Raw genomic sequence first — 13,372 nt, forward strand, 5'->3', positions numbered from 1 at the left:
AATAAATAAATAAATAAATTTAAAAAAATAAACAGATAGAAAACCACACCCCACTTTTAATTTTATACTTTCTATCTTTGTTATAGAACAGGGGTCCCCAGTCCCCGGGTCATGAACCGGTACAGGTCTATGGCCTGTTAGGAACCCGGCTGCACAGCAGGAGGTGAGCAGCGGGCAAGTGAGCAAAGCTCTGTCTATATTTGCTGCTGCTCCCCAGTGCTAGCATCACCGCCTCAGCTACACCTCAAAACATCAGGCATTAAATTCTCATAGGAGCACTGGTCCCTGGTGCCAAAAAGGTTGGGGACTGCTATAGAAGGAATCCATCTTAATCATATAAAAATAATTTATTTCATTTTCACCTGTAACAGTCAGTACTCATGGTTAATAATCTATGTGATTATACTAAAAAGGAAATGAGATTATTTCACATTTAATAAATATGCAGTATATATGCAACGTACCCTTTTCCATCCACTTTATTAATAAGTTTAAATGTAGATTTATTTTGTGTAAAATTAGTTGCTGTTACTAACTTTCCTTTTCACTATTAAAAACCAATACTTCTGAAATATCTTTTGCTGTCTCTATTAGTGCAATATTTTGTGTTGTTTAAAATGCAAACATAAGAATTACATTAACAACATGATACCTTTGTTATCAGAATATGATTAATTATAGTTCTGTGTAAGGTGTATAGCTATGTCTAAACGTTATATACTTTGTATCAAATTGAAGTTTTTAATGGATTATCTTATAAAAGTGTGTCTAGGCCAAGAATCTGGAATAATACCTCATGTACTCATTTGTATCTCAGATTTGGTGTGTGTTATTTAATACATTGTTTTCTTACCTTTGTTATGCATGAAGCAATGACTTACATTATTAAGTATTGCCAATGTGTTGTTCTGGTTTTTAGGTTGTGGAAAATGCCCTTAAAGTAAACCCAGTATTAGGCGCACAAATGTTTCAACCAATTCTACCCTGTGTTTTCAGAGGTATTATAGAAGGGGAGGTAAGATTTTTCTTAAGTTTCTAAGGACAGCATTGGACTATAGGGTTCTAGTTTTAATTTTTTTTACTTCTTCATTGGAAAATTATATGTTCTTCATTGTTAGATATGAAAGGAAAGCTTTAAAGAGTATTTGATTATTTCAAATTAAGTTAATTTCAGGTAGTCACACAGCTTTGTATTTTTAGTGGTCTTCATAGGAAAGTATGTATTTCCTTTGCTATATCATCTCTTTCATTCATATGCATATATATTCATTCACAAAGATTTGAATCAGAGGAATGGGAAAAAAAAATAGTGCTGATTTTGTTACATACTGAATATGTGAAAACACCAGTTTTGTTCTAGTAGACCCATGTAACTATGTATGTTAGGAGCATTTAAAATAATATAAATATATAAATATGCTATTGGTAAATATTTTTTCTCTGGTCTATATTATAGAAGCAATGTGAAAGAGAATATTGCTATTTCATATCCCTGTTGATTGTTACTCTTTCAGTGATTGTTTATACTTGTACCTTAACATAGTTTTCCATGTGCTGTATTTTAATTGTATAGAGGTATCCTGTAGTGATGTCAACATATCTTGGAGTTATGGGTCGAGTCCTGCTGCAAAACACTAGTTTCTTTTCTTCACTTCTTACTGAGATGGCACATAAATTTAATCAGGAGGTAAGAATCTGTTTACTTAAATTGAAGGAGGTCTTTATCCAGATAAAGATTGGTAATAATTTGGTGAAATAATGATATTATAAAAGTCTTACAGTATTTAAACTTTTATATTTTAAATCTTTAATAACTTACGTTGTACCTATAATTTGGGAGAAGATAGAAAAAAGAATATGAATGGCAGTTGAAACTTATATTCTTTTCTCTCTCAAAATATTCAGTTTTATTCTGCTTAGCCATAAGCATACATAAAATGAAACTGGGATTTTTACATATTATTATATATTGTTTGTGTTTCATCTCTTTAACTTTTTCTTAATGCTATGCAATGAGTTTCCATTATCACGATTGTAGGAAATGACTTTTTTCCCCAAAGGCTTATTATAAAAACACTGTAACTAAAACCAGTCACCAGAATAAGTATGGAATAGGTTCTTTAGTGAGTTGGTTACTTGGGACTATATACATTATATTAAAATAATGGTTTTTATGTTTTAAGTCATTGGTCTGTTAAGATTTATTAAATATGGAAGGAGGAACGTACCTCACTGATATCTCTAGAATGGAGGCATTTTGTTAAATCTTTTAGTTTGTGTGCTGAAATAAATATAACTATTTCGGCCTCAAGGAAATCCAGAGTAACAAAGTACAAATTTTAGAATGCATGTAGTTTTTCTATAATTAAACTAATCTAATGAGAGATCCTAGCCTTTGTTTTGATGGATAGGAGAAATCTTTTTTTAGCTTTATTAAATTTAACTGTGATGGGATAATGTTAAACAGTTAAGAGTTTATTCAGTTGAGTTTGGTAAAATTTGTTGAATGATTTTAATAACAATACATTTAACAATAACATACATTTCATGTGTTACTTTAAATCCTCACAACAACCCAATGAAATTATTTTTATTTCTGTCTCACACATGAGAAATCTGTGGCTTAGAGAGCTTTAGTGACTTGCTCAAGTTTGCACAGTTAGTGAATGATGGAGTTGGTATACAGACCACGTTCAGCCGCCTCCTATTTATTCTAGAACAGGCACTTCTCCACTACACTGGAAACACTTGCTTTGATGTGCTTATAGTACTCTTTTAAAGGAGGGAGTACTTAAACAGGCAATTTTAATTATATTATTAATATTATATATTATATTACTATTGTAAGTACTATGATAGAGATATGTCTAACATGCTGTAGGAAGAGAAAGAAAAGCTGTCAACTATATCAAAAGTTTTTCCAATTTTTTTTAGTGTGATAAAATACACATAACAAAATTTACCCTCTTAACCATTTTCAGTGTACAAAACAATGGTATTAAATGTATTCATAATGTTATACAATCATCACCACCATTCATCTTCATAATTCACTCTTGTAAAACTTGAACCTCTCTATCCATTAAATAATAACTCCCATTCTCCCCTTCCCCCAGCCCCTGGTAACTGCCATTCTGCTTTCTGTCTGATTTTGACTAGTCTAAGTACCTGAGATAAGTGGAATCATAAAGTATTTATTTTTTTGTGACTACTTATATCACTTAGCATAATGTATTGAAGTTGCAGCCATGTTAAGAACAATATGTCAGAGTTTCCTTTTTTTAAGGCTGAATACTATTCCTTATGTATATCTATTTTTGCTACCTTATCGACTTTACTTCAAAGCAACCAAGTTGAGTTTTCTAATATATACATAGGATTTTATCATTTCCTTGTTTCAGATCTCTTCAGTGTCTTTCTTTTAGATTTAGGAATAAGTCCAAACTCTCTAATGTAGTTTTGCCTGCAAAGGCCTACCATAATCTGGTTCTTTATCCTTTCGCTTTACCTCTTAGCCTCCGTTTAGCACTCCATGATCCAGCCATTCACTGCTCAGAACATTTTTCGATTTCGTGGAAAGACCTTTCTCCCTCCTGTTTCAGAGTCCTTGCATACAGGCTTTTCCTTTTACCTAGAACACTCCTTCTCAAGCTCTCACTTTGCTTTAGTTGATTCCTAATCTTTTTTGATTCTACCTTAAACAACTCTGGGTAATTTTGCCCCAATTCTCTAAACTTCAGTTAGATCTTTTTCAGATGTTTGTATAACTGGAAATTTATCAGGGATACATTTATCAGGGATGTTTGTTCCATCCTAGCTCTGGCCCTGCTTATATATTCCCAGGGTCAACAGAATATGACCAATGGGTCAGACCCAGCCCGCTACTTGTTTTGTAAAGTCTATGAGTTAAGAACAGTTTTTAAAATTTTTTAATGTTTGAAAAAATAAATAATAGTAATATTTTATGACATGTGAAAGTTATATGAAATTTTATATTGAAACACATCCGTGCCCATTGTTTACATATTGTTTATGACAGATTTTGGGAGTTGAATAGTTGCAACTAAGACCAGATAACACACAAAGCCTTAAATATTTACTCTCTGGCCCTTTATAGGAAAAGGTTGCTGACCCCTCATATTCTAATTGTTTGTTTAATTAAAGTCCCCACAAATTCACTGTTATGTGCTTTTAAATATTTTTATAATAAAGGAAATAATTATAAAATTAGACTATAGAGATATCTATCTTTACTGATTGCCTCTTCATTTCAACCAGATATATTACCGTAGCTTCAGCTGTATAATTACATTTTAAAGATAACTCAATATTTGCTTTTATAATGGTTATAATCTGTTTTTTAAATCTTGCTTACTAGATATTAATTGCAGTAAATCTGTAGAGCATTTGTACCATTTATTTCCAATTAAATATGAATTGAAGACACCATGATATAAATCAGAAATTACCAAACTGTCTTTGTTCATGGTGCCCTTAATGTGTTAGTAATATTTTCAAAGTGTTCCTAGGCCAAAAGAAACATAGTTCCTTTTATTAAGCAGTTAGGTCCAAACAACTTCATATGTATTTATGTCCTAATAACTTAATAGCTATTGAAATAAACACACAAAATCTAAAAGTTAAGAGTAATATTTTTATTTCATTTTTAAATAAAATAACCACGATTATCGACTAAGGGAATACATATATCTATTGGGTACTACCCCAAATTCTCAAACCCTGGAATCAGATTAGACACCTCTACTGTCATTTTCTATTCTATTTGATTTTGTTGTAGTACTTTGCAAAGATAAGAAGTCATTGAAAGGAATATAATGTTAAAACTGAGAATGTCTTGAGCTAGTAGTTCTTGGCAGTATCAGACAGATTTCTTTGTTTCTCTCAATTTTAAATATTCCGTGAGTTCACTGTGGCATCTTAGGATGCAGCACAGTTTGTAGAACTCAAGTATAAATGATTGTTTTGAACTAATAAGTGTTTTCTTGACTTTATTATTTTAAAAAACTTGTGGAAGCGTTTTTTGGAAAAAATGTAGAAGCACAAAAGTAGAAAAGTGTGAGAACTTAAGGTTGATTTTATGTTACCAAATCAATGAGGTAGATATTTTTATATTAGGTGCATTTTATAAAAGGTTCTAGAAATGGGCAAGTGTTTATAAGCAGACCTTGAGATCCACTTTCAATCTACATGATCAGTATACTGGGTCATGTCTTGCTTTATAGATTTTAACTATCAGTAAGGGTTCTCCAGAAAAATAGAACCAATTGTGCAAGTGTGTATGTCAAAACAGAAAGAATGAAAGTGAAACTGTGTGTGTGGATAATGAAAGAGAATATGTGTGTGTACACAGGTGCATGCAAGCACAGGGGAGTTTAAGGAATTGACTCACATGATTGTAGGGACTGGCAAGTTCTAATTTTGTATGGCAGGCTGAAAACTCAGGCAGGATTTCTGTGTTTATATTAGTTCCAGGTGTACAACATAGTGATTCACCACGTATATATCTTATAAAGTGATCACAATAAGTCTAATAAACATCTGTCACTATACAGTTATTATAATGTTAATGGCTCTATTTTCTGTGCTGTACATTACATTCCTGTGACTTATTTTATAACTGGAAGTTTGTACTTTTTAATCAGTCCCCTTTCCTTTCCTGCCCAAGTCTCCACCCTTTTCCTCTCTGACAACTAGCAGTTCTCTGTATCAGTGCATTTTTTTTTTGTTTTATTTTGTTTGTTTTGTTTTTTAGATTCCACATATAAGTGACATTGTATGGTATTTGTCCAACTTTTCACTTAAAATAATACTCTAGGTTCATCTGTATTATTGCAAATGGCAAGATTTCATTCTTTTTTATGGCTGAGTAATATTCCATTGTTTGTATGTACCCCATCTTCTTTATCTAATCATCTACTGATGGATAGACTTGAGGCAAGATTTCTTCTTTTCTGTGAAATAGTTTTTGCTCTTAAGACTTTGAATTGATTAAATGAAGTCCAACCCACATTATCTAGGGTAATCTCCTTTACTTACAGTCAGCTCATTGTAAATGGTAATCACATCCACAAAAGACTTGTATAGCAAAATCTAGACTAGTATTTGATCAAACAACTGAACACCTCAGTGTCGTGTCCAGTTGTTCGACCTAGTTGAGTCGAACAAGTTTGCTTTGTTTTCAGAATTAATTGGCTCTCAAGATTAATTAGAGTCAATTTCTGGTTTGCTCAAATTATTTTTTTCCAGCTCAAAGCTTGCTCCAAATTCTTGTATTCCAATTCTGTGGTTTGCTGGAATTGATCTTTAACCACCTTATGAGATTTTAGCCTTTAGCAGTACTTATCCATAAGTACATAGCATTTCAACTATTATGAGATGCCTCTTGGTCTTTTTTTTTCAGATGGACCAGCTTTTGGGAAATATGATTGAAATGTGGGTTGATCGCATGGACAATATTACCCAGCCTGAAAGAAGAAAACTTTCAGCTTTGGCTTTGCTTTCTCTTCTGCCATCTGATAATAGGTGAGGAAATGTTTCCTTAAAATTTGTTTCTTTAAAGCATCAAAATATTAGCACTGTTTGGCAATTTGGTATTGCTATGTGTTGTTGGCAGTGTCGTTTAATGTGTATGTACTCTAATTTTGTTATGGTAGATAATGATGTAGCAAGTATTAGTCTAGATCTAAAAATATGTGAATGGGAGTGGTGGGCACTGTAGTTTAATGGTCATATTCATTTTACCAATTTATTTCATTTTTCTCTGCATTTCTATATTTTAAATAATCAGATTTTATTAGATTTACTTTAGGTCCTCTTTTTATGTAGATACATTAAATATGTAATATTTCAATGTCAGTAGCACTTCATATATTATCCTCCTGGTAATTAAGTATGTTACATAATTTTTTATCTATTTTGCATTATGTATAAAGAAGCTTGCAACTTGTCTTTTTTCTCCATATATAGATGAAGTCATTATATTATACTTGGCAGACATTGTTAAAATTCTCATTTCCATAAAGCAAATATGAAATGCTTTGATTTAGAAATTCAGGGAAGAATATCTGTTTTTGTTTTTATCCCTGTCTTTTATCTGCCTTTCTTGGGAGTAATTTTAATTTTAAAGGCATAAAAGTAGGACTTAAGATGACACTGTGTAAGAAGAATAATGATAATATATTAGATCTTTATATCTTAGGGACTTTTTAGAGCATATGCATTCTAGTGATAAATTAGTAAAATAAATCTTAGCTTTAGAAGCCCTTTAAAAATTTTTGTCTTATTCAAGTATGGTAATTTGGATTATGAACATAGGTAATTATTTTGTCCGCAGACCATAATAGTAGTTAATATTACTGAGCACTTATTACATGTTTTATATTTTACTAAGTGCTTTTGCATTTATATCTCGTTTAATTTGTAACTCAGTCCCAAGGCGTAGGCATGATTGTTCTCTTTTTGTAGAGAAAAGAAATAGCTTAAAAATGTTAAGTAGCTTGCCTAGAGTATGGCATGTGGCATGTCATAGGGCAAATTTGAAAATGAGCAGCTCGAAGCCAGGGCTTGCTCTTTTAACTGCCAGGTGATGTTGCTTCTCAGGTGAACTTACATAAAACCAACATATTTACTCACTGTGAAATTGAGTAGCATCTTATTTATTTTTCAAAACCAAATTCAGCTACCTTTATTTTAATTTATTGCTGTTTCCCTTTCTCTTGGTGGAAAACCAGTGGCTTGAGAATTTTTTAGGCCGTTAAAATGGAAATGTTAAAGAATCTTGTCTTCCGCAATAGTCAACACTGTTAACATTTCTTGAATAAATCAGTGGGAAAAAATATTAAAGTTAACAAAGCATGTTAGAGTTCTATCTCTATAGAGTACTGAGATTGTTGAGGGTAAACTAGAAATGGTACAGGTTAAGAAGTATAGAAAGTGATCTAATTATCTAAACATATTTGTTTACATTTTTATGAGAATACTATTTGCTTCAATATTTAATTTTATGTCTCAAACATTAAAATTTCATATTTAAAGGTTGTGAAGAAATAGCTTTATGATAGGAAGGTCATATCTAATTTTTGTTTGTAAGATGAAGTATTGGAAAATTTATTGGACAGTAATGATTTCAAGTCATTCTAAGGGTACCAAGAAAGTTTTAAATAATGCGGTAACAAAATTTTATTAAACTCTAAGATGTTCCTAATGGATTACTGACTAAAGAAACATTGGTAGATACAGAAAATATAATGATCTGAAAAACAAAAAAAAAGAAAACTTAATTGTTCTAGAAGTATGCCACATAGTCATTACCCATGACATATATTCACATGTTCTAGGAGGAGGTAATGTTGACATTTAAGTCAGCAGTTTTATGATTTCCTGTTGTAATCTCTCTTCTGCTAACAACTATGTAGTTGTTGGAGCTTGGGAATTTTCCCCTCTTCCACATTTTCAGTGATATTTCCTGGTTAATCTCCCATGTAATAGTAATTTGCTATTCCTGTGTTTCTTCTAAGCTTTGCAGTACAACATTTCCCTTGCCTGAAATAAGCAGGTCTGGAGGATAATGGTGGTAATGACTTTTTTAATCAGGCTAAATTGGGAAATGTTACTTTCTTCTTTTATTGTAATGGATTTTCAAATGCAGTAATACACTGTTCTAAAGCAGGATTTCTCAACCACAGTACTAGTGATATTTGGGGCCAGATGATTATTTGTTATAGGGCTGTCCTGTGCATTATAGGATATTTAACAGCATCCCCGGCCTCTACCTATTAGACATGCCAATAGAACCTTCCACCTCCGGTTTACAATCACTCCTGTAAAGAATGACCATTGAGGAAACTGTTAAACTCTCTTTTACTCTAATCTACTACTTCTGGTCTAGAAATTTGGTAAAAACTATAGACTTTAGAACCACATTCAAATCCCAGTGCCACTAGTCACTTGCAAATGACCATGGCCAACTAACTTAACTTTCTCGTACCTAAATTTTCTTGTTTTTTAAAAAGGGGATATAATATTTTTCTGATGAGAGTATTGTAGTGAATTTACATATGTAGTCAAACTGTCTGGATAGATGAAGTTAGCTGTTTTTATTTCATCCCTTTCTTTTTCTCTCTCCCTCTCTCCATCCATCCACTCACCCATCTACCCACCCACCCACTATAGTACAAAGTTCTAAAAGCTTTAGTCTCTGTGTATGCATGCATTCATTTTAAATCGGTACATTTTCAGGTATATGGAGTATACTTGTTCATTAATTCATTAAAAGCAATGTGTGTTAACTATATATCTTCTAAAGAATGTCACCTTCTGCTCGATGGTCTTTTGTAGTATTGTGCACTATTACCAACTTAATGATACATGAATTTGCTTGTGTCTCCTGTATACATTTCTCCATGTCCTTGCCAATACTCGTATTATTTCTTTTTTATTATAGCCATGCTAGTGTGTGTGAAGTAGTATTGTATTGTGTAGAAACATCTTTTAACTGGTTCTCCTATACCATTTTTCACCTTTGGGAAGCTTACTTGACACAAAGGCTGATTGATTACTTGATTGATTACTGTTTGCTGATTTGGGAATCCCTGAATATCATCAGTAAATATATACTTTAGTGTTTTAAGAATTTTACTACCCAAGTTCTGTTACTTTTTAACTGTGATTCTGGGCAAGTTATACATCTGTTTCTTCAACTTTAAAATGAGTTTAATATCTCTTTTGTAGGATTATTGTGAAAGTAATTTGAACTAAGACTTCAGTGGATGTTAGTTTCTTTTATATAATGTTAGTTTCTTTTATATAATTCATGTTAAGAACTCAATAGGTATTACTTGCTTTTATTGCTGCTACAATAGCTGCTACAGTTGGTATTGCTAGATCACATTTCATACTGTATAAAAAATACATTTTATGTTTTAAGTGTGAAAAAATTGATGTATTCTGCCAAAGGAAGCTTATTTTTAAATTAATACCTGGCACCGTTTTTCATTATCAGACTGATTCTTCCATATGTCAATATCATTTTCATAGAGACACTGAAATATTCTGTACATACACTGACAAATAGAGTTACTTTCCTGGGATTCAGCAGTTATGAAGGTAGTAAGTAATCTATTGTTCTGTGGGAATTGAATTTCTGGTATGGTATCAGCCTCTTATTCTAGCTGAATTTGTCAGTTAAGTCAATTTGTGCATAGACACAGACTGAGTTGTTTTTCTCTAGTGACTGTTTTGTTTAAAATTTCCATTTAAGAGTATTATTTTTAAAGAATATTGCATATTGCTATCTGGAAAAGCCAAAAGAAATTCTGTAATGGTACACTACCAAAAGTCAGCTTTGCAAATTCTGGATCCCAAACATTTTAGACCCATGTATCTCCACCTTCCTCTGCCCCATTTTCAGTGATAGAGAGGAAGAGAAACAGAGAGGTTTGGTGGCAGAGACAGAAGAGAAAATTTCACTTTGTTGATATTCAGAAAGGACCCACAGATTTAGGCCATTGTCTTCAAGGAAATGGTTACTTTTAGATTTCCGTGGACCTTTCTTTGGATACTTTTACTCTCTACTTAGAGTGATTTTACTATAAATGTAGTTTTTTTGCAGTTACTTTGGATTGTCAAATAAGAACTGGAGGGAAAAAAATTGGAGTCAGGAGATCCCAGTAATCACTAGTGTCTTTGGGGTTTTTTTTTCCTTGATAAACATCTTTATTTTTACCTTTATAATGGTTGGAATCAGCCGAGTTTATTTGTTTGAATTAGAAATAACTCAAATTTCCCTATGGATAAAATATGGTGCAGTGATATAGGCTCTTAAGAAAATCATAGAAATACTTTACCTACTCCTTATTGTATTTTTTCCTCTTACCGATTTTAATATTTTCCCTATTGATGTATTTGGTTGACTGAATCTTGGAAGCTGTCCATAGTGATTTTACAAAGGTAATTGCAATGGTCGTATAGGTAATGAGAGACAGCAGAGGCATTTGTGTTAGTGTAACCACAATTATATCGGTTTTTGTATGTGATTGGTGAATTTTGTTAGAATTGTATGTTATCGCATTAAAATACATATTGAAAATCTGCTACGTATAAAAAACTGTACTAAGTAAGTATTGTGTAGCTACAGAGCACTATGAGGCATGGACATTGCCCTTGAGAAATGCATAGTTCTAATTTTGGAAGTATACAGAAGAGTTGTTAAACTTGAAGGGACAGTAGATGATATAGTATTTCAGAAGTACAAAGCAAGTATTACATACACATGCTAGTAGAGCTTAAGGATAAAGATTTGGTACTTTCTGACAACAGAAGCTTTGCACTTGGCATTTGATCTGTGTTTTGAAAGGGCTTGAACTTGGGCAGATGTCTTGGGAAAAATCTAATGTGTTAGCGCATGCTTGTCTGCAGATACAGAATAAGCAAATCCATTTTGTTGTTGCCCAGCCTGTTGCATATTGAAAATGCTAGGATTCAGGTTTTTAATTTTTGATTTAGTGTTTGCTTTTTTGATGTCCATATTCATTTTTTCCTTATTCATTTATTTGTTTAATAAATATTACTGAATGTAAATATTACTGAATGTGAGTAGGTTTTGAATGCTTTAAAATGTAGTTTTTATTATTTTTCAGATATTGTGAGGTTAGCAGATCAGGGGACAAGTACCATTGACAGTTCATTATTCACAGTTTCCAAGAAGAGGGAACATGCAGAGTCCCACAAGAGAAACACCTGGGCTGATGAGCTAGAGTGAGTGAAGGGAAAGTATGGACAAGAGCCTTTATTGTGGTTTCCATGGGAAGGATTGTGAAAGCCAGAGTTAGCAGCCTAAGGATTGACTAGTTTAGATAATTTCAGCAGGCTCTCGGTAGATGGATATCACAAATTGTTTGGTACCTGGCCCTAAAGTGATTAAGGAATGGAGATAGTGGCCTGGAATATAAAAGGCCGATAAAGGAGGTAGTTGGGGTATGGGCTCCGGATCAGCTGGTTTGCATATGACTTATATGGTCACAGGCCAATGTTACTATCTCTGAGAATTGTCTGGCCCTAAGAGGAGCAATCTTTCCAGGGTCTACGTGGTCCCATCTGTTAAAACATCAGCATACAGAAAATAAAAAGGCATAATTAATACACTGAGTATTAACTATCTCTTGTTAGCACCATGCCTAACACAGAATAGGTACGCAATAACTTTACTGAATGAAGAATTGCATGAACTTAATAAATATTTTTACTGTAATAGTCAGTGAGCCATTTTTTTCCTCCCAACCAGATAAAATTTTTCAGAACTTCTAAAGAATGTTTATGCCTGAAAAATTGAGCTAATTCGACTTCTCAATTTGTCAGTCTTGGTAAGAAATATAGCGTAATTTTTGGTCACTCTTTAGAGTGCTACTTGAAGTAAATAGATCATTCTTCAGTATTGCCATATTAGCACATTGCAAAAATATATTTGCATTTAACAGCACTAAAGAGGGGAGTTTTTATATATACTGTGATTTATAATATTGTTGCAAATTAGGAATTCTTTGAATGGGGCTACTTTAGTCATACTTTTAATCTGTTTATTAAATTCATTTTAAATATAAATTTTGTTAATAACCTTTCCCAAAAAAGTATGGAATGAATTTAAACATATTGCTTTGAAAGGATGTATCATTTAAATTTAAATTAGTCATTTGAGCATTAAATATATTTTTATAAATTTAGGGAAGAGGTGATATGAGATTGTGGGATTTGGAATTAAATTTTTATTCTAATGCTTGGGAAGTCAGTTTACTGTAATGCATAATAAATGATTTATAGAGTTCTGCAGTGCTACAATTAAAAAAATACGATATATACAGACTATACAAATAGTGTATAATTAAAGAAGTTCCCAAGGCATTCAGTAAATGCTGAAAACCTTTTTGCATCATTTATTATTTCCATTATAATGATGGTTAATTTTGAAGTGAAAGTCATTAGTAGACATATTTGTTTATACTTATCATCTCTCATAATTAAAAAAAAAAGATGAGAGACTTCAAGACTAATTGTTTCTAAGTGATTAATCAAAGTCTCCATCATGACTTACTTGTTCTGATGGAGTGAATTAGAACAATGGATAATTTCAAATAACAGATTCCCATACATTGTATAGGTCTGATTTTCTTTTTTGTTCGTTCATTTACTTTGTTCCTTTGATTCCACATATAAATAAAATCATATGGTGTTTGTCTTTGTTTTATTTCACTTAGCATAATATCCTCTAGGACCATCCATCTCATTGCAAAGGGTAAGATTTTATTTTTTTGTGCCTGAGTAATATTTCATTGACAACTTCTTTATCCAGTTGTCTATT

At 32.1% G+C, this 13,372-nt stretch overlaps 1 protein-coding gene across 6 annotated transcripts in view; it reads left to right on the forward strand.

Annotated features, from left to right (window-relative positions):
- IPO11 (importin 11) overlaps positions 1 to 13,372 on the forward strand; it is a 163,862-nt gene that overhangs the window by 102,510 nt on the left and 47,980 nt on the right. For all 6 annotated transcript variants that reach the window (XM_039870008.1, XM_039870011.1, XM_039870007.1 and 3 more), the window contains exons 25-27: positions 920 to 1,015; positions 1,574 to 1,687; positions 6,422 to 6,543. In XM_039870008.1, coding sequence (XP_039725942.1) covers positions 920 to 1,015; positions 1,574 to 1,687; positions 6,422 to 6,543 — 332 coding nt within the window. The remainder of the gene's footprint in view (positions 1 to 919; positions 1,016 to 1,573; positions 1,688 to 6,421; positions 6,544 to 13,372) is intronic.

The sequence above is a fragment of the Pteropus medius genome, unplaced genomic scaffold, assembly GCF_902729225.1.
Source record: "Pteropus medius unplaced genomic scaffold, Ma_sr-lr_union100, whole genome shotgun sequence".
Lineage (NCBI taxonomy): Eukaryota > Metazoa > Chordata > Mammalia > Chiroptera > Pteropodidae > Pteropus > Pteropus medius.